Source organism: Helianthus annuus, chromosome 5, assembly GCF_002127325.2.
Source record: "Helianthus annuus cultivar XRQ/B chromosome 5, HanXRQr2.0-SUNRISE, whole genome shotgun sequence".
Taxonomy (NCBI): Eukaryota; Viridiplantae; Streptophyta; class Magnoliopsida; order Asterales; family Asteraceae; genus Helianthus; species Helianthus annuus.
Window position 1 is genome coordinate 11150951 of NC_035437.2, and position 20558 is coordinate 11171508.

At 35.9% G+C, this 20558-nt stretch overlaps 2 protein-coding genes and 1 long non-coding RNA gene across 10 annotated transcripts; 1 reads left to right on the forward strand and 2 right to left on the reverse strand.

Moving 5' to 3' along the window:
• Positions 1-824: 824 nt before the first annotated feature.
• LOC110942656 lies at positions 825-2002 on the reverse strand. The gene is made up of 2 exons (XM_022184430.1): positions 1849-2002; positions 825-1495 (listed from the first exon to the last, which is right to left on the reverse strand). The coding sequence occupies exons 1-2, from the start codon at positions 2000-2002 to the stop codon at positions 825-827; spliced, it is 825 nt and encodes a 274-aa protein (XP_022040122.1).
• A 3362-nt stretch (positions 2003-5364) lies between these two features.
• On the reverse strand, positions 5365-14169 carry LOC110939956 (kinesin-like protein KIN-5D). 8 transcript variants are annotated; one of them, XM_022181523.2, is made up of 24 exons: positions 13925-14169; positions 13658-13742; positions 13313-13469; positions 13083-13212; positions 12406-12561; positions 11838-12314; positions 11253-11350; positions 10997-11153; positions 10830-10899; positions 10667-10743; positions 10511-10564; positions 10347-10427; positions 10139-10250; positions 9959-10045; positions 9695-9870; positions 8959-9120; positions 8745-8852; positions 8038-8196; positions 7878-7961; positions 7263-7468; positions 6898-6999; positions 6690-6799; positions 6460-6611; positions 5365-5782 (listed from the first exon to the last, which is right to left on the reverse strand). In XM_022181523.2, the coding sequence occupies exons 3-24, from the start codon at positions 13465-13467 to the stop codon at positions 5573-5575; spliced, it is 3123 nt and encodes a 1040-aa protein (XP_022037215.1). In that variant the 5' UTR covers positions 13468-13469; positions 13658-13742; positions 13925-14169; the 3' UTR covers positions 5365-5572. The 8 variants fall into 8 exon arrangements, with proteins under 8 accessions (XP_022037215.1, XP_022037212.1, XP_022037213.1 ...); XM_022181520.2 differs by having other exon boundaries at positions 13313-13492; XM_022181521.2 differs by having other exon boundaries at positions 13313-13495.
• Positions 14170-17051: 2882 nt separating this feature from the next.
• Positions 17052-17853, forward strand: LOC118492513. Its single transcript, XR_004894145.1, has 2 exons — positions 17052-17376; positions 17821-17853. It is a non-coding gene; the product is annotated as an uncharacterized LOC118492513 (long non-coding RNA).
• Positions 17854-20558: the final 2705 nt, after the last annotated feature.

Below are 20558 nucleotides of genomic sequence, written 5' to 3' on the forward strand. Positions count from 1 at the left end.
AAATCAAGTGTTAACTAATTCAAACCATGTAACACACGAGATTTTAACCTAGTAATAAATATAATATAAGTATAAATATTAAAAACAAGAGGAAAAAAATAGTTAAAGCACGTTAATCATGTTCTTAATTAGACCACCCGTAGCGGGGCGGTTTTTTTTTTTAAAAAATTCAAAAAAAACGCCTAAAAACGCCCCCAAACCATTGTATGGGGCGTTTTTTTTTTCAAATTCAAAAAAAGCCCCCTTGACGTTTTTTGAAACACGCCTACTACCCTTCTCCTTGTCCAATCATCTTTCAGCCCCCTTCTCCTTATCCAATAAGATTTTTTCTGTGTTTTTTCTTTATTTTATTTAATGCCCCAATAATGCCCCATCCCCACTACACCCATTTTAGAAAACGCCCAATAATGCCCCTTTGCTGACTGGACCACCACATAGCGTAAAATGCCCTAGGGTGGGGGCATTATCTTCCCCTTCCACTACACATGGTCTTACTATAGTAAAGAAAAAAGAAAGAAAAAAGCTAAAAGTTGCGTCTAAAATGCGCAGGGGCCTAAGGCCATTCGTAGTCATAAGGCCCTTTTGGGGGCGTTATACGACATGTGGCATGCCACGTCACCAAGGGGCTTTATGGGGCGTTATGCAATTTGAGGCCGTAGTCATAAAGCCCCTTTGTCATCATTACTCAATTAATTTAATTTTCATTTTTTTAATTAATTTCTAAGTTTTATAAAATTAAAAATCATTGCATTAAATAAAAAACAATACATTAAAATAAAAAAAAAACGTTAAAGAAAAAAAACATTACACCTAAAAGAATATATTTATTCTTCGGCTTCATTTTCGTTCTCTCCTTCTTCCTCTTCGTTTTCTCCAGCATCCAAACCTACGTCTTCAAAGTTCCCGTCTTCGAATTCCTCAACCTCTTCTTCCTTGGAATCTTCTTCGTCGTCACTGTTGTATCGAATTGGGCGAATCGCCCAAGCATGCTCAACCAAATCCGCCTTCAACGTGTTATGTATTTCCTTAGATCGCAATAGTTGAGCATTTGCAAGTCTCTCTTCCATTGTTGTTTGGGTTCCTTCGACTAAATCTTCCGGAATATAGTTTTGGCATATCGCTCTTCCATCATCCTCAATGATCATATTATGTAAAATGATGCAAGCATACATGGTCATTCGTATTTTATCCTTATGCCAGATGCGACAAGGATTTCTGATTAAATGCCATCGTTGCTGTAGAACCCCAAAACACCTCTCGATATCCTTTCTTGAAGACTCTTGTAATTTTTTAAAATACTTTCTTTTCTCATCGAACGTTTCAGAAAACATTTTAACAATAATCGAATACTCCGGGTATATACCATAGCCCAAATAGTAGCCATGCTCGTAGTTGTTCCCGTTCGCATGAAAACCGGCCTTTGATATAGTTCCAGAAATGTAGCTCTCTAATAATGGTGAAGCCTCTAACGTATTAATATCGTTAAAACACCCGGCTACACCAAAGAAGGCCGACCAAACCCAAACGTCGTATGACGCAACAGCTTGTAATACCAAAATTCGCCCTTTTTGATCACCCTGTGTATGTTGACCTCGCCATGCGGTTGGACAATTATACCAACGCCATTGACGACAATCCAAGCTACCAATCATTTCGGGTATTCCATGCTTTTCTAGATGCACCTCATATATTTGTTGAAGGTCGTTCCAAGTGGGATTTCTCAAATAACGTTTTCCATATAACTGGCATATACCTAAAATATAATTTAATATATAAAAGTTTTACTAGTAAGCTACTAAAAAATAAATATGTAAAAGTAAGTAAATAAATAAAAGTCAATAAAAATACCATAGCAAAAATGTTCCAAGCAATCTCGGGTTGTTTTCTCCGCCATCTTCAAGTACTCGTTGTTGATGTCGTACGTGTTTCCGTATGATAATATGCGTAACGCGGATGTGACCTTTTGAATTGAGGTGAAGCCTAAATATTCTCGCGCGTCCATTCTTTGCTTAAAGAAATCATACTTATTTTCTAAATCATTATTAATGCGCAAAAATAACCTTTGGCTCATCCGAAAACGTCGTCTAAAAACATTGGGTCCGTGAACCGGTGTCGCATCAAAATGGTCTTTTATCAAACGCTCGTTCGCGGCTTCACGATCTCGCAAGATATAGGTGCACCGCAAGATGGGTCGTGGAGGGGGAGTAGGCCGAACGTGCTCAAATGCTTGTATCACAAAAGTCATGCACTCGTAACCCTTTCTTCCTCCTCCGCGTCTTCTTCGGGTGAAAAAAATCTTCGGTAAATATCGGTGAACGAGTCTTCCGACGGGGAACCCAATTTTTTAATAGGGTGGGAGTAACTTCAAAACTTTTTAAAAAATATATAGAGAAGGAGAGAATATTTGAGTATGATTTGTTAAAAAAATGGAAGAGTTGGGAGTTATTTATAGTGTGAAAATAAAAAAAATGATTTTTTTTAAAGAATATGACCGTTTATTAACGGTCAAAAAAAAAAAAAAAAAACATTTCATCACGCCGCTAAATTGATCGCGCCACATCCCCTTTTTCCTTTGATAGCGCCCCACGTTATGGTGTGCCCGGCGTTTTGCCGGCGCCATGACCGGGCATACCGCCCCACTACGCAAGTCCTAATAGCCATGTAACAAAAAAAAATCGAAATAAATATATTTCAATTGTTAAATCATTAATTTATATAATATCAAATTGCAACATAAACATGCATTATGAGTTGTACAATGTGCACATTTGGGAGTTCTTTTGTTTATTGGGCTAGGTGTGAGGTGAGTACCTATTGCGTTCGTTGCAATGTGCGGGTCCTAGATCGAGTTAGTTATTATTTTCAACGTTTAACGTTTATGCCTAATTTCTTCGAATTAACACGTCGCAACGGGCGGGCGTGGTTCAACGATTTTACGTCTTTTTTTACATTATTTTTACGAGTTCTTCAATGTTGGTGGTCGTTGTCAGTGGTGTGGCATTAGTGCTGCTTGTCACGATTTTTAGAACGTATTTAACCTATTAAGTTATTACTAATAATTTGTTTCGAGTTTACCACTATACCCCTTTGGTTGACATTATGGTATTTTATGACTTTTTACACTTTGTAGGAAAAATGAACTTTGTAACCAACTCCCACCCTATATTATATATAGATTGCGATGAACCTGTCAAACAGGAAAAATAGACGCGGTTTCATCGTGACGCGTGAGTCCTAGATCAATTTAGTTATTTTATTCTATGTTTTACGTTTCGTTTTAATTTCTTCGCACGTCGCAACTTCAGTGTCGTTTGTCGCTGGCAGTAGTGTGGTATTAGTGTTCGCCCCCGCCGCAACGCGGGGGTGCTTAATACTAGTTATGTTTGAAATAAATTATCTAAAAAATATCATTACCATTATCTAACTTATATAAAAATATTAGATATCAAACTAATATATTAATTAAATAATAGTATTAACAATATTATTATGGGAAATTGGCTTGTAATAATCTCACCTATACTTTATTGACTATTAATAATCCCACCTCAGAATATTCCCCCACCAGTCCCACCTTTCACCTATTTTTCCTACAATGGTCTCCCGTTAAAAAAACTTAACGGAGTTAAGCTTTTTCCAAATTACAAACAGATTTTTTAGGGCCTTTGATTAGAACGACGATACGAGTCCATTATGTAAAACTTGCCTCGAAACGGTGCACCAAACGATGAAAACGGCGCTTCAATTCGGGTGTTTAAATTTCCAATTAACCAAAATCAAGTCACTTGGAGCACCATTTTGAAGTAAGTTTTACATCAATTGACTCGTATCATCGTTCTGATCATAAGCCCTAAAAAATCTGTTTGTAATTTGGAAAAAAGCTTAACTCCGTTTAGTTTTTTTAATGGGAGGCTATTGTAGGAAAAATAGGTGAAAGGTGAGACCGGTGGGGGAAATATTCTGAGGTGGGATTATTAATGGCTAGGGCTGTAAACGAACCGAACGTTCAGCGAACAGTTCGTGAACCGTTCGGTGGGAAGTTCGTTTATGTTCGTTCGATTAGCTTAACGAACGAACACGAACAGAAAATTTCGTTCGGTTAGCTTAGCGAACGAACACGAACATAGGTCTCGTTCGTTCGACTGCGTTCGTGAACGTTCGGTAATATGTCCGGTTACGTTCGTCCGTGTTCGTTTGATTATATTAAAAAATAATAAATAATTAACCTTTTATCTTAATATATTGAAAACTGGAAACCCTATTTTTTTCCTAAGTTAGCTAAAATTTAGACATGCTAAAACATTTTTGGGGATAATTATGTCTAAGTTAGTTAAAGTTGATTCATCGTTTGGTGGTGTATTAGACTTCTTGTGTTTTGATTTATCATTTGATGGTTGTATTTAACTATTTATATCCAATGTTTAAGGATAACAATATTTATATTAATTTTATTTTCAAGTTAAATGTTCATTTGCGTTCATTTTTATTTGCTTGAATTCATTTGTGTTTGAGACCAGTGTTCACGAACTGTTCGTGAACAACTAAATTTCCTTAACGAATGAACACGAACATAAACTTATGTTCGGTATGCGTTCGTGAACAGTTCGCGAACATGTTAATTTCCTTAACAAACGAACACGAACATGACATTGTTCGTGTTCGTTCGGTTCGTTTACAGCCCTATTAATGGCCAATAAGGTTTAGGTGAAATTATTACAGGCCAATTCCCCTATTATTACTAAATTAATGGAGATATTGCATTGTGGTATTAGTTGTAATCTTTTATTATAAGTTAGATTAGATTAGATAATTAATTACATTTTTAACAGTATGGGTATTTCAGTCAATTCATATCTACTTAGCACCAAAAACTAACCCATTCATGTTATGGATTATGAGAGAAATTATTGATTCTTTTTATCACGGTTACCCCGGTATTTTGTCCAAGCCAGGATACTCTTCTCGGATCCCTAGGATTCATTTTTGTTGAAGGTTTGGATGGAACTTTAGTGATTCTGAGATTGTAGGTGAAGATGTGGAGATTGGAGATGAAAAAATTGGGTGTAAATAGTGTATATATTAAATGATTTTTTTTTTTAATTTGAAATACAGGCTTAGCACCAGTTAACCCATTCAAGATGGCTCCATTGCCGCCTCCAGTTAACGCCCCGGCGCAGTGTTTACCGCACCAAACGGCTGGGGTGGCAACCGGTAACACTCAGCCTTAATTGAGGTTCACATTTATGGCCTCCATCCATGTGCAAAACATGCAGATATTGTGCTAGCAAATCCTTAAAGATAGAGATAAAATCAGGGATTTATATAACAATAGCCTTAAAAGTGGTTATATTCAAAGTACAATAATTTAGACCAAAACCGTATTAAAGAAACAAACAATACAACATCCGGGGGACTCTCAACATTCAAACCTAAAATCTAGATCTATTATATAAATTTGTCCAATGAACAATGAATATTTTTCTTTAGTAAATAATATGTATATATGTACACTATCTCAGGTTTCCGAAATGGATTATCATTTTGGTTTTTTGTTTTTTTTTTAGTTTTGTTCTCAATTAACAGCAGTGAGCGGGTGTCGTGAGTCTCTCATGGAATGAGCACCAGCTTCGAGATGCTTTGCATCACCATTTGGCAGCGTTGAAGACGACCAGAAATATTTGAGCAGCTCGTCAAACGGTGGGGTCCGAAGCTCTTCAATAGAGGTTGTGGTTGGTAGATTGAATGACCTCTTTCTTGGTGTGGAACATGATGGTTCATCAACCTGCAATATATATAATTGGTATATTCTTAAACTAAACACTTATTGCAACTGTGTGATGGTGTAGCATAGTAAAATCACTATCTTTGAATGTACCAATATTTAAAAAAAAAAAGGCAAATTGGATTTCATTAATCCCAACTTGCTCAATTTGGCCGATAATAATCCCAACTCAGTTATTGGCCGATAATAATCCGAACTGGTCCACTTTTGGCCGATAATAGTCCGCCGTTAAAAATAGCTTAACGGAGTTAAACTTTTTCCCGAATGACAAACCGATGTTTTATGGATTTTGATCAGAACGAGTATACGAGTTGATTGATATAAAATTTTCCTCGAAATACTGCCCCAAACGACGAAAACGGTGCTTCAATTCGGGTGTTTAAACTTCCAATTAACAAAAATCAAGTCGTTTGAAGCACCGTTTCGAGGTAAGTTTTACATAAATGAATCGTATCCTCGTTCTGATCAAAATCCATAAAATATCGGTTTGTAATTCGGAAAAAAGCTTAACTCCGTTAAGCTATTTTTAACGGCGGACTATTATCGGCCAAAAGTAGACCAGTTCGGATTATTATCGGCCAAATTGAGTAAGTTGGGATTATTTAAATCCAATTTGCCAAAAAAAAAAGTAGTATTATTGGTATTAATGAAATAAATAATTTTATTTAGGAACTTACGGTGTAGTCGTTTAGTAGGCTTTTTCCGGCATGATCTGTAATCTCTACAATCTTATCATAGTGTCCACCTTTCAGTTCCCTCAGTTCTCCGCAACAAGGAACAATCATGGAATCAAGATTTCGATATGCATCATGGTCAAGTTGTAAAGCATCTGCATATTTTTGTATTAAAAATGAAAAATTTCAACAGGAGAAATACAATTATTGATACTCCGAAACTAAACGCTTACGATCGATTGAGGAAAGGAGGTTATTATTTGCAACATTTGCATCTTTCAGTGTAGATGATGCTGCAACTGAATACTGGGAACGCAAAATTTGATTGGCTTCTAGTCCTCGGCTACGAAAGGTTCGGAAATAGAATAATAAATATATAAATACATCAAAGTAAACATTTAAGGTAGTTCATTTTCTTCATATACGATTAAACGGACTTACCTAACTATTTTGTTCACAGAAGCCACATTGTTCTTCTCTAAACTGAGCAAAGATTCTTGAGCACTATTCCATTGTTGTGACCCCATTTGCACCTTTTGCAAACTGCAAGAACGAAACTTGATTAACAGTGGCGAAGCTTGAGATTTCCGACCAGGGGGTCGAAAACGTATATACCCAAAAATTTATATAAAACCGCGGGGTAAAAAACGTATATACCCAAAAATTTCATTACTACTGAGTGAAAAGTTCGGGGGGTCGGCCGCCCCCTCCCGCCCCCACTAAGCTACGCCAATGTTTATTAAATAAGTACTGTAGAAATATTGAAAACTGTTGTTAACATTTAACAAGGGGATCTAGTGACCTACCAATTTTGAAGAATCTCGTCTAGATTCTTCTTTCCGTTTTCAACTGCAGTAGTGTCTTCAACATAATGGGTTTCAGCCTTTTCGGTGTAATCTGTCCATTCGGCTCGCACAGAACACCTTGATTCTTTCATGGTTACCATTTCCTGCTGGAATCTGTTGGTTTTACTAGCTGCACTTTCTCGTAGACCATTTACTGCGGTTGTAACCTATAAATTGGTCAAAAAAAACAGCAGAAAAGATTAAAGATGCGCCAAATGATCTTTAGATGCTAAAAAAACTAGAGTAAATTACGTTTTTGGCCCCTATGGTTATATCACTTTTACTATATTAGCCCAAAATAAGAATTTTTAACATATCTGCCCCAATGGTCTTTATAACTAACCATTTTGGCCCCTAAGTCTAACCATTTTAGCCCCCATGGTCTCTATAACTAACCATTTTGGCCCCCATACTTAGGGACCAAAATGGTTAGTTATAGAAACCATAGGGGCAGATATATTAAAAATTCTTATTTTGGGCTAATATAGTAAAAGTGATATAACCACAGGGGCCAAAAACGTAATTTACTCAAAAAAACTAAAAAAAGTAGCACGGACTGGAGTGTATTGGTCATACCAGTTCTTTTTTCCTAGCATTTGAACCTGCAAGCAGTTCTGCGACTTTCTCTAGCAGTTGTCTTTCTTCATTGGCAGCACACTCCTGAAGGTATATATATATATGTATATAAATGAGAAGACAAAAACATTTTTTAAAACATGCCAAAGATAATCATTACCTCAAACTTTCTTTCAAGTTCGGATAACTTTTGTTCATTGACAGTCTGGCCCTCTTCAATAATTTGTGTCAATTTGGTTGCGTGCATGTCCAGCGTTACGAAAAAGTTTGCTGTAATATTAGAAATTGACCGTGACGTTTCAACAGTTCTGCTATGTGCCTACAGATAATTTAGAAAAGGAAGTAAAGATCTTTTATATTTTGTGGAGATGGGTTGAGTTCATTTCAGAACTCTAAATAACTACAGAACTTTCAGAACTCCTAATAAACAATCATTTTATATATAAGTTTTTGTATTTAGGATCTTTTTATCATCTATTATATGTATTTCTTTGATTACATACATGTTAAAAGTAGTTTACATATGTTTAATTGCCAAAATTATATATATGTGTCATAACTAATTACATATATGTAAAAAAACTAGTTTATATATGTGTAATTATAAAATTACATATAAAAAAATGATAAAATAACTCTTAACATGTATGTAATCGTAAAAATACACATAATAAATGATAAAATTATCCTAAACATAAAAATATATAAATAAAAAGATTGTTTATTAGGAGTTCTGAGAGTTCTGTAAATATTTATGGTTCTGAAATGATCCTGGCCCTTGTGGAGAGGGTGGAGATAACCAAATTATATGTATATATATTCCTATAGGCTAGAGTTATGCTAGTTAACAAAATCTAACGGCCTAACCTCTCGTTGTTGTTGAGCGTATGTGGCTAGTTTATTTTCTTGGATATGGAGAATGTTTTGTAGATCATTAAGTAATTCCTCAGCTTCTGACGCAATGCCCTTGAAAAGCTGTGTTGAATTTGTGGATGTCCTCATGTCAATATAATGATATATTACAGTATAAAGGTATAAAGAACACAAAATTTTAGAGAATTAAATCAACATAAGAACATACATCCCCAAGAGCAGAAGAATTTTGGGAAACTTGAGAATTAAGACATCCGAGTGTTGACCGTGAGTTTCCATCAAGTTCATTTGCCAGATTATCCAGAGATTCAATACCAGAACCATATAATGTTTTCAACTTTTCTAGACCAAGTCGGAGCTCGTCTGTCGCCTGTAACCCACAAAAGCAGTATATTCATTTATATTAGACCCACACATAGCAGCAACAATCACAATCATATAATTTTGTATATATGTGTGTGTGTGTGCGTTGAAGGGTTAAAATGAGAACTAGCTTGAGTTGTGAGAACTTGGGAACTTTTTGATCCTAACGTTTTTTGAAAAAAAAAATTGACGAAAATCTTTCTTTTTATGTAACTTTTCCAAAAAAAATGAAAAAATATCATATACGACTTCTTACGTCGGTGTAAAACAAATTTACACCGCCATAACATTCTGACGATGATGACATCAGCAGCCATTTACACCGGAGTAAATCAAATTTGCCTGTCGAATAAATGTCGGCTCGTCAAATTTTTTTCGATTTTTTTACAGATGTCTTAGTTAGATGTTAATCTACGTTTGTGCAAAGTTTGGTTGAAAAACTCACAGGAGAAGTAGGAGTTCTCGCGATTCTCACAACTCAGAGGAGTTCTCATAGGAAATGAATCCTATATAACACACACACACACACACACACACATATATAAGATATGGTTTAGTATGCTTAAATCGAGATATCGCACCTGGCCCTTGGTAGATACGAAAGATTTCATATCTTCCTGCATGCCTTTTAATTGTTGTTCTTGTTGGGTAACAGAAGCTGCCACACTTTTATGCAAGATGTCAAGCTGCTTAGTTAACTGAGATTGAAACTGTTGGACAAGAATTCTGTTTTCGTCTTCTATTTTATCCTTATGTTCTGAGACAATAAACATGTTACAGAAATTAGGATTATCGTTTCCCAAATTTGATAATTATATTTGAATTTTGGTATTACTATTACATACCAATCTTGGTGAACAGACTAGACACATCTGATGAAGCGTTCTCCAGCTCAGCTCGAAGGTCAAATGCACGCTCAACAAGAGCTTTTTCTGATGAGCATTAGTAAACCATTAAAACTCCGTTCAGATGCATGTTTAATTAAGAAGCTTTTGGTGAATAGTGATGATTAGGAAATTGCTTACCAGATTTAAGAAGATTAAAGATAAGGAATTCTTTCTCTTTGATTGTTATATTTGCTTGTTTATGCTTTTCTTCAAGATCCAACAATGAGTTTTCAGTTTCTTGGAGCTTTATCTAAAGGTGTCGTAACAATATGATTATTTTACATAAACTGAAGATCTGACGTATTAGATAATTATCAAGGAGAGAAAAACTCGAATAACATCATACCTCTGTCCTCTCAAGCTTCCCGGTTAAGTTTGCGTTCACCAGCTGCTGAGAATTATAAAGTTCCTGAAGCTCCATAAATTGCTGTTTACAATAGTAGATTACAATCATCAGTTATGTTTCTTAACATATAGAATGAAGATGACAGAAATTAGCCTTGATTCTACCTTGCTCCTTGACTCAACATCGAGTTCCATCCGCTCTATTTTTTCTGCCATTGCCTGAAGAAGGTAATTAGTAATAAAAATAATAATAACAATACAGTAACTTCAATATCAGTTTCTATATGTAAACATTACAAATTGACGGGGCATACGGCATACCTTCTTCTCCTCCTCTTCCTGTAGATATCTGTCTTTCGGTATGTAGATTCCATTCTTCTCTCTAGTAGCATAGACCTCTGGTCAACTCAAAAGTCAAACCATGTAAGAGTAATATATAAATCAGCCTAATGAGAATAGAGAAGGGTGGGTAAAGGACTCCAACCTTGCTTCAGCCGTTCAATTTCTGAGTACAGATCTTTCATCATTGCAGATTTCATCATTTTCTGATTAATCTGAAATATGAATCACACAATAGGTCAAAACTTGCTATAAGAGCATACGCTTTTCTACTAACTAAACAACTAATCTCAAATTCTCAACAGCACTAACCTCTGGTTTGTTCTTAATATTTTTTGCGCGGTGTGCATAGTCTAAAGTACTAAGTGTTTCCTCTAAAGAGTAAATAGAGGGAGAGATTGTGGCAATTATACATGTCTTTGTTTTCCCTCCTAAAGAATCTCTCAACAACCTCGTTAACTTACTATCCCTGCATTAGATACAAACAATAATGCCGTTAATGTATTATTTATTTAAATAACTAATGTATACGTCCCCTGTTGGTATATTATATCCATTAAAGTAATACCTGTAAGGTATATGCCCTGAGTGCTCAACTAATGTATTTATAACTCTGCCAAGTGTAAGCAAACTCTTGTTTATCTCACCGGCTTCCCTTGCTCTGCCCTGCAAGAAAACCATTTTTGAGTTTTAAAGATAATATTTATATGCAATTATAATTATTTTTATTATCAGAGTAAAATGCCAATTTAGTCCCTGTGGTTTGGGCCATTTTGCCAGTTTAGTCCAAAGGTTTCATTTTTTGCCTGTGGATCCAAAAAGGTTTCACCGTTGCCATTTTAGTCCACTGGGTTAACTTAATCCATTTTTTCTGTTAACGAGAATGGCAATTCGGTCATTTTATATGGTCGAATTGCCCTTCTGATTAACAGAATTACATATAAAATGACCGAATTGCCCTTATCGTTAACAGAAAAAATTGATGAAGTTAACCCAATGGACTAAAATGGCAACGGTGAAACCTTTTGGGACCCACAGGTGAAAAATGAAACCTTTGGACTAAACTGGCAAATTGGCCCAAACCACAACGACTAAAATGCCATTTAACTCTTACTATCACAACAGAGAAGAAATTTGTGAAGTTTGTGTTTACCTCTCTAGCACCAGACCTAGAAATATTCTCGGAACCAGCAAGATCAACAAGATTAAGCTTGCCACATCTAATAACTTCTTCTCCTTCTGGAGTACGTTCCTTAATGTGAATCGTGATAGAAAATATCGAGTGAGAACGACTACTTTGTTTATTTAAAAGGGTTTCTGCAGTACGTCTTTTAGCAGAACCTTTTTCTAAGATTTTATAGATTTCATCTGCAGTGGAAACCATCTCTTCTTCCAAGCCTCTTACAAAAACACAACCCTTTCCATCCTCCATAAGTGCTATGGGTTTCTTTGATTTATCATCAGGAAATTTTGAAGATTCTTCGGGAGCCAAAAGATCGGTTATCTCCTCGTTGTACAGCTCTAAGAATGTGACCTTCATATTGTACTCTGCTTTTTGAGCTTCTAATATATCGAATATTTGTCGTACAGCTCTGGGAATAACACCTGCATCAGTTGGGAATTCCCCATTCTAGACAGAATATACGGTTGTTTGGTTTAGTAAAAGCTAATGAAAAAAATTCCGTTGATTTTATCATTTCACTATGGAACATAGAAAACACCTTTTTTCTCCCTCCTCCCTCCATTGTGTAGGTTTTCCCAGTTCCTGTTTGGCCATAAGCAAATATAGTGCAGTTGTATCCTTCAAGAACTTCAAAAACTATGGGAGAGACAGCCGCATGATACAAGTCCCTTTGTTGTGAGTTTGGACCAAAGACCTATAGAGATTTTTCGGCGTTAGCTCTTGGAAACATTACAAGAGACATTCTTCTTGAGTAAAAAAGAACTGAAAGGAGTTGTTTCTTGAGATATTATGCAATGTGTTCTTTATACATGGTCCAGAGGTTGTGGTATCCGTATCTTTCAAAAGATTGATTCCCAATATATTTATATTGCGCCAAATTTATATCATATAGATTTACATAACACTTCTCTGTTCATTTCTTGTTTTTCTTACACGAAAACTAGTTTACAAACTACAAAAGAAAGTAATTTATAAGCTTGGTGATCCCACTCACCTCAAAATTAAATGCATGCACATACATAATCTACACATATGGTACATCTTATTGCTAAGTTCATTTCTTTGTAACCAAAAGATCGTAGGTTCAAGTGACGCATACATACAACCTGTTTGGTAAATAAAAAAGGAATGCTGCATTGCTATGTGGTGCACCGGTTTCCTTTATCATCCACCTAAGACGAATAAGCATTAAAAAAAATCAGAAAAGAGACCTACCTTGTCAAACACAAACGATCTATCAATCTGTTTGTTAGCTATATTCTGTATTGCACAAACTTCTCTCTTGTTCTCAGTACATGTAACCACTGCCGGTGTGTGCGCCTTCATCTCCTCATCATTCAACGGTCTACGCATAAGGAAACACAACAATCATGTAACTGTCACATTAACTCCTAAAAATATTCGATATCTAATCTCACACATGCTTTCGTTTAAAATAAACAGACCTGCACCGCACAATGACTTGAACATTCACTCCTTTTTCTTTATCATGTTTACCATTCATACTTCCTTCCGCAGGCCTTATATCTCTCCCCGCCCTGTCATTCGACCTCGGAGTGTTTGACGGTGAGCTCTGAACCACATTTCCTCTTCTCTCCATACCTAACTCACTCAAATCACCACTCCTGCTGAATTTAACTAAATAATTCAAATTCAATCAAATCAATCATAATCAGAAAGATCTAATTTTCACTATCAGTCTCTACCTAACCACAATAAAAGCAAATTCAATAACAATTAACAACAATGTGTAATAATGTATAATAAACCTAGAATCAATAACAGCATACCTCTAATCACCAGCTGTTAACTGTAACGAGTTTTTTTTTCCCGGTGAACTCACTGAGTCAACTCAACTCACTCAAATCTGGAAACCTGTTTTCGCGAAACACATTAGGTTATATAAACAATAGATGCATGATTTAACACTATTATTACATAAACAATATCCGATTTAAACCGATTGAACTGCATTGACTTATAGCAGATTCCGATCGAAACAATTGATTAATTGGATGAATGAAGTTGAAGTATAAGAATTAAGAAACGCGTGAAACCTGAAATCGCCGGCCGTTGACTACACCAAATGTTGCCGACTGAGAGAGTGGAATCAGCTTCGAGAAACGATTTGTTGAATAATGGTGGTATTTTAACGTGAAAATACACGCACAAACACACAGTAACTGAGAGAGAGAGAGAGAGAGAGAGAGAGAGGAGCTTCAAAAGATAATGGACGTTAATGGAGCGTTTGAAGTTTGGGGATTCTAACCGTGAAAATTGACGGAGAGCCGTTAACTTAAGCACCATGAATCCATGATATATGGAGGTTTAAGTGTATTATAATATCTAACTTGCATTTCATAGAAAATATAGTTTATATAATTTGTTTTGTGCTTTGTTTTATTTTATTGTTCTTTACAATATAATGATAAGAATTATATTTTATATGTTTTTATCTTTTTGAAAAATATGTTGTTTTGGAACATATTTTTATGTTATCGTTTAACGATAATAAATATTTAGACTAACTATTGGGCTCTAGCGCCTCTTGCCAACATCGCCCGAAGGGGTTAAATCTAGACGCCAAGCATGAATAGTTAGGTCTTTCACCGGCTAAGAGAGGAAGAGTGTAGGGTCTACCCCGTTCCAACCAATCACTTTTTTGGTTTTTTTTAGTTTTTAATTAAATCACAGTTGAATAGTTAAAGGTTGACTTTAACTTTGTCTATGTGACAGGACGTTATACACTTTTAGGGGTTGTTTGGCAACATCTGAATTGTTAAGTGCTGAACCAATAAAAGGTCTGAACCATTAAGTGTTGAACCAGTAAGAGGTCTGAACCATTAAGAGTCTGTATAATGCTTAACCGTTCAGAGGCAAATGTCTGACCAATTCAGATTAGAGGTCTTAACCATTTAGACTCTGTATAAATCTTAACCCTTCATAGGCAAATGTCTGAACCATTCAGACATCTGCTCATGAAACAAACAGTCTGAATCATTAAGTGCTGAACCAGTAAGGGTCTAAACCATTAAAAGACTCATTAAGAGGTAAACAAACAGTTATTTAGTTAAACCACAACAGTTAGCCATAAGACTTGGAATTAGAATAGGAACTCATTATACTTGGGAATTTAACCATTTGCAAAATCAGTGTGATTTATTTCTTTTAGGAATAGAAATTAACCATTTGCAAAATCAATGTGATTTATTTCTGAAGGTATATCTTTTCGTAAATAAGTATTTAAAGAGTTACTATTGTTTACTTATTAAACTTTTTAAATTTATATGTTTATATATTATTGAAGAAACACAGAACTAATTATGGGACTAATCAGTTGGGTTTATGTTTCTGCCATAGAGGTTAATCTTCTAATGACTCTCTGAGCTTCGACCAGAACGTCTAATTCTGCAAAACAGAACACCGTTACTCGTTAAGAGGGGAATATGAGGGTTTCCCTCTTAACCGGGCTCCGGCGTGGGAATAAGCGACTGCTTTTGGAAAGATAATTAAGTATTAAGAGTGAGTAAAGAGGGAGTGGGATCCTTTAACCTGTGAAGAGAGTGCTCTATTTATAGCCGGAGAGGTGTAGAGGATGTGGGCTGATGGGCCTTGGGCCGTAAAACGACAACAGGGTGGATATGCCTTTGGTCTCACTGGTGCCGACCGTTAGTGTCTTCTAGACGTTTCGCGGTGCTGGCGCACCATGAGTGGAGCCACGTGTCGCTATTGTCGGTCTCTTTCATCAGCCAGTTAGTGGAGATCGTGGGGGCAGGTGTATCTGCCCCATGATTGATGCCACGTAGGCGTCCTTAGGTACTTTTCGTCTCCTGCACGTCAGGCGATCGTGGAGCACGATTGAGCAGAGTCTGGAGGATTTGGATTGGCTCCTTTTATCTGCCACTTGTACCTTTTGTACCTTCTGAATCTGGTCATGCGCTACACCTTTGTGCGACCCTTGTTGAGCACGGAACTAGCTTGCGCAGGTTTATAGGTACTGAAGACTCTTATCAGAATGCTAAGTGTCGATCTTAATGTTGTTTCTTGGTTAGACCTCGCGCGAGGCCAATCTTTGGTGAAGTAACCCGCACGAGGTTACTTGGAAGAAGATCTGCGCAGAGTATGGTCCTGCGCGCGACTTGGAAGAAGATCTGCACGGCTTTTTGGGACCATACCCCTTCAGTTATTCTGTTTTAGTAATAGATAGATTGTATATCAAATGAAGAGATATTTTGAAACCGAGGGTATTTGAATATTTTAGTATGATTACTCGTTATTTTCTTTTATATACCAAAAAAATGCTACAATTTATAAACAAAATAGCTTTAGAAAAATAACTTTGATTTTTTAATGAGAAAAGCTCAACATTACATTGATTGGGGCTCAACATCACAATATCACATGCACTTGAAATATTTCTTCCTCAAGTATAATTACATAAGTCATAAATTCAACCTCAACTAAGATTTGTCATAATTGGTCCTTAAAGAAAAAAATTAACAAAAGATGGACCACATGAAGACTGGTAGGCCAAATCGAGCCTATAGTCGAGCTTTTTGGGGCCCGTTTATGTTGCATATCGATTATGATTTTCAAAGCATTTATGTATTCCTAGACATAAAAGACGGCACGAATGAACATCACTCGGGTGAATCAAACATGTTCCTTCTCGTCTATTAGAAACTTATATTATAGTCCTCAGAATTTGGTTCAGCGGTTAATTGGCATGCTCTCTCTAGTGGAGACGCAGGTACAATTCCATCTTTGGCAATTTTCAATGGAAATCTGGATGAAGGAGCGAATAGGGGTTTTAATCACGGGTTCGAATTTAGAAATCCCAGTGGATTAGGTGCAAATAATTTGAAGACCATTAGGAGGGAAAATCAAAAACAATTTAATTAACAAAACTTTTTTTTTTTAATTTAAAACAATATAAGGGACAAGTAGCGGCAGGTTCCGAATGACTGGGCCATATGAAAATGAATAATGCAATGCCGGCACATGATTCTCACAATTTAGTCACCTTCAAGAAAACAAAAAGAAATCCGAAACTAATTATAAATAACAATAAAATACTTGAAATTTTGGGTGAGATGTAATATACCATTATTTTATGTAATATATTATTCAGTTATATAATGTTTTATCTCAAATCATTTTAACCCAAATTTGTTTTACCTCTCAGCTTCTAACAAATGTAAACATTGTTGATGTGTATGTACAACCTTACCATGATGTTAGACATGAAGGGGTTGTTTGTTTTTTTTAAGAAGAGTTTCCTGACCTTTTATGTCTGCGTCGTGCAGACTACACGTAGACCTTTGGATCTGAAGACTGTTTGTTTTCTCGAAGATCTTTCATTAAAAAAGGTATGTGCATCCTCTTCTTGGGGCAGATGTGGACTCAAGTCTTCAAACCTCCCTTCTCCCTTTCACAAAGCCACCGCTCCTCCCTTCTCCCTTCTCCATTTCGACGTCATGACTCACGTTCAAATCGACCTCTCCTACAGGTCATCACATGGTTCTGATTTCACTCGTATATAATAGTCTATTTCTTCTAAAACTTGTTCCTGCACATCTTCTGTTGTACTTTAGGTTTCTATTTTCTTTCTAAAACTTATATTAGGTATTCACATGGTCCTGATCAAAACTTGAACTTTGATTGCGGTGATCGATTGACCTAATAGAAAAAGAAAAAGCAATAGGTAGAAATTACTTCAGTTCTTGGTTAACATTATTGAGAAAGTAATGGTAATTTTAAAAATAAATAAGTTGGTGCAGGTAATTTTTATTGGGTCAGGTAAGTGAATAAGTTAGAAGTGAAAATGATATTCTTTATGTATATTTGAAATGATGAAACATGATATCATAACCTGCTTATGATGTTATTTAGGTTCTACAAAACGGTAGGTTAATTGTTTTATAATGGTGCAAAATGTGTTGTAAAATGGTAGTTGAATTGCTGTAGCTTAGTGCTTGCAGAAGTTAAAAAACAAACACTCTTCTTATTGCAGACTGCAGAGTTTTGGTCCATCTCTTGTCTGCAGATATAGTCCGCAGACTGCAGACGTTTTACATCTGAAAAAACAAACAACACCGAAGTGTACACTACTTCTTTTCAAAGAGAGTTAAATGTCATTTTAGTCCATGTGGTTAAGGTCATTTTTCCAGTTTAGTCCAAAGGTTTGAAACATTGTCATTTTAGTCCAAATAGTTTCAAACGTTGTCATTTTAGTTTACTGGGTTAACTCCATCTTTTTATTCTGTTAACTGAAAGGGCAATTCGGTCATTTTATATGTAATTATGTAACCCAGTGGACTAAAATGACAACGTTTGAAACTATTTGGACTAAAATGCCAACGTTTCAAACCTTTTAACTAAACTGACAAAATGACATTTAACTCTATTTTATATCTTTTTATTCGTTTGCCGTGAAATTTATTAATCTTTTTGAAAGAAATAAAGAATAAGTAGGTTTGCATGTCGATATCAATAGTCACTATAGTCATGGACCCGGAGTAACACTTGATGCAAAAGCAACCATAAGATTCATAGTGGGTGATTGGAAAATGCAGTCACGTATGATTTTGACTTTATCGGGTCTAAACCGCACTTCTCTAAAGACCACAGAATTACTATGTAACATTTGAAATGGCTAAACAATGTTTTGTGTGAGCTTAATAAATAAAACATCAATTGACATTTCTAAAGAGGTTACTTAGGGTGAGCGGGGCACCAGCAGGGAGTGGCCGCGGTGACCCAATTCCCAGCGGGAACACCGCCGCTATCCCTGCAATGACCCAATTCGGGGAGGGTGGTCAGGGGGAGTTCACCGAAGAAAGGGAGGGTTGTTGGTGGGGCCAGCCTCATTTTCAACCAATCACTGATTTTTTTTTCTAATAAAAAAATAAGTCACCTAAGAGGGGAGTGCCGCCATCAAATTTGGGTGTGAGGAGAGTTTAAGAGGGAAGTTGACGTGGCATAACCTGATTGGGTGTGCGTAAGAGAGTGGAGTGCCCCGCTCACCCTTACTAAAGTGTATAAAACAAATATTGATTTTTTACATAAAATTAATGTTGTATAATTGGTCTAGAACAATTAATTTCAAAGAAATTAACAAACCTGGAACCCGAATTGAAATTGAAAAATTATGATGAAACCTGGATTAATCTCTGAATCGTATGAGAACTATCAGATAAACCTATTTGCGGGTTACACGCAATAATTTATTGGATTAGACAGAGATCACTCTTGTTGGAATTGGATTTGATGAAACTGTGATATGAAAAGCACAAAACTGTAACCGTCTTCTGTTTCTTTGTGCGTTCCCCTTTATTCTTATTGATCGAGAGTATTTACTGAGTCTGGCAAGACTTTTATGCCATGGCCTTTTGTTAAAATAAAGTTTTTTTTATATCCTTTGTAGTTGGCCCACTAGAAGACTTACGTAAGGACTATTAGTCCCAAACAAGAATTTCATTTATTGGGCTTTATCAAAAAACACAATAATAATTTAGTATATGTAATTATTATTTACAAGGCCCATATAGACTCAAATAATATTAGGATTAAATTGAGCCCGCACTTCCTCGCCACCTAACTCATTTAATCTCTAACGTTATTTCCTTGATCAACAAGTTAATCCAATACCCTAAAATCCGTTGATAACACTAAAATTACCAAAATTCCTCCCCTATTTTAGTGGTATCCATGATTAGCTTAACTGTCCTCACAGAAACACAAACACATGCATAATGAAAATGTCCTGAGGATTGAATTTTCACTTAGTATATTACACGTTACAAATATTAGAATAACAGGGTGTCTCTATGGATTGAACCCATGTTATCCATTTAAATACATGTAGGTAATATACACAAACGTTTACAAATCCAAATTCCACTTGACACAATGTTTTACTAGCCTGTGTCCTAATCCTTCAAAGAATATATCAAAGCTCAAGTCCAAAGCTTCTTGAAGCGGCTAAACTTCATATTCTTATAGGTAGTTCATTACTCTTGCACATGCACTGCAATTTATCAATGAACTATTAAGAAGTTCAACTTCAACCTACTTTATCTTGCAGTCTGAACACATACCTTGGGATGATTTGCTAATGTGTTCCAATATCGTTATGACAAGCTTTCCGCATTGACTTTTGCATCTAACGTTGTATTAGATGGGAATTGGGTGTCTTGACATAAGATATTTAAAATGGACTTTAAACCCATCCCTTTAGCTGATTTCTTCACGAGATCTCTTCCTAACCCTTTGGTTAGATGATCAGCTAAATTAAGCTTAGATCTAACAAACTCGATGGATATCACACCATTCATGATTAATTCTCTAATCATACTGTGTCTAACACAGTAACACCTAAGTGTCTAGACTTCCCATTGTACACTTGACTATATGCCTTAGCCAATGTAGCTGCACTATCGCACCTGATAGAGATTGGTGATATCGGCTTTGGCCATAATGGAATCTCATAGATCAAATTTATGAGCCACTCAACTTCTTTACCAGCTGCAGCTAAAGCCACAAACTCAGATTCCATAGTTGAGTCAGTGATGCAAGTTTGTTTCTTTGAAGCCCAGAAGATAGCACCTCCACCAAGTAAGAACACCCATCCACTTGTGGAGGAATGATCTTCCTTATTGTTTATCCAACTTGTATCAGAGTACCCTTCTA

Excerpts from the sequence above, each read along its gene's own strand:
- LOC110942656 (XM_022184430.1), bottom strand. The coding sequence starts at position 2,002 with ATGGACGCGCGAGAATATTTAGGCTTCACCTCAATTCAAAAGGTCACA. Across the intron at positions 1,496-1,848 it reads CTTGGAACATTTTTGCTATG|CCGGGTGTTTTAACGATATT; the intron begins GTATTTTTATTG and ends TCTTTGGTGTAG.
- LOC110939956 (XM_022181523.2), bottom strand. The coding sequence starts at position 13,467 with ATGGAGAGAAGAGGAAATGTGGTTCAGAGCTCACCGTCAAACACTCCG. Across the intron at positions 10,744-10,829 it reads AATTGAACGGCTGAAGCAAG|AGGTCTATGCTACTAGAGAG; the intron begins GTTGGAGTCCTT and ends TGAGTTGACCAG. Across the intron at positions 6,800-6,897 it reads TCTGTGAACAAAATAGTTAG|CCGAGGACTAGAAGCCAATC; the intron begins GTAAGTCCGTTT and ends AACCTTTCGTAG.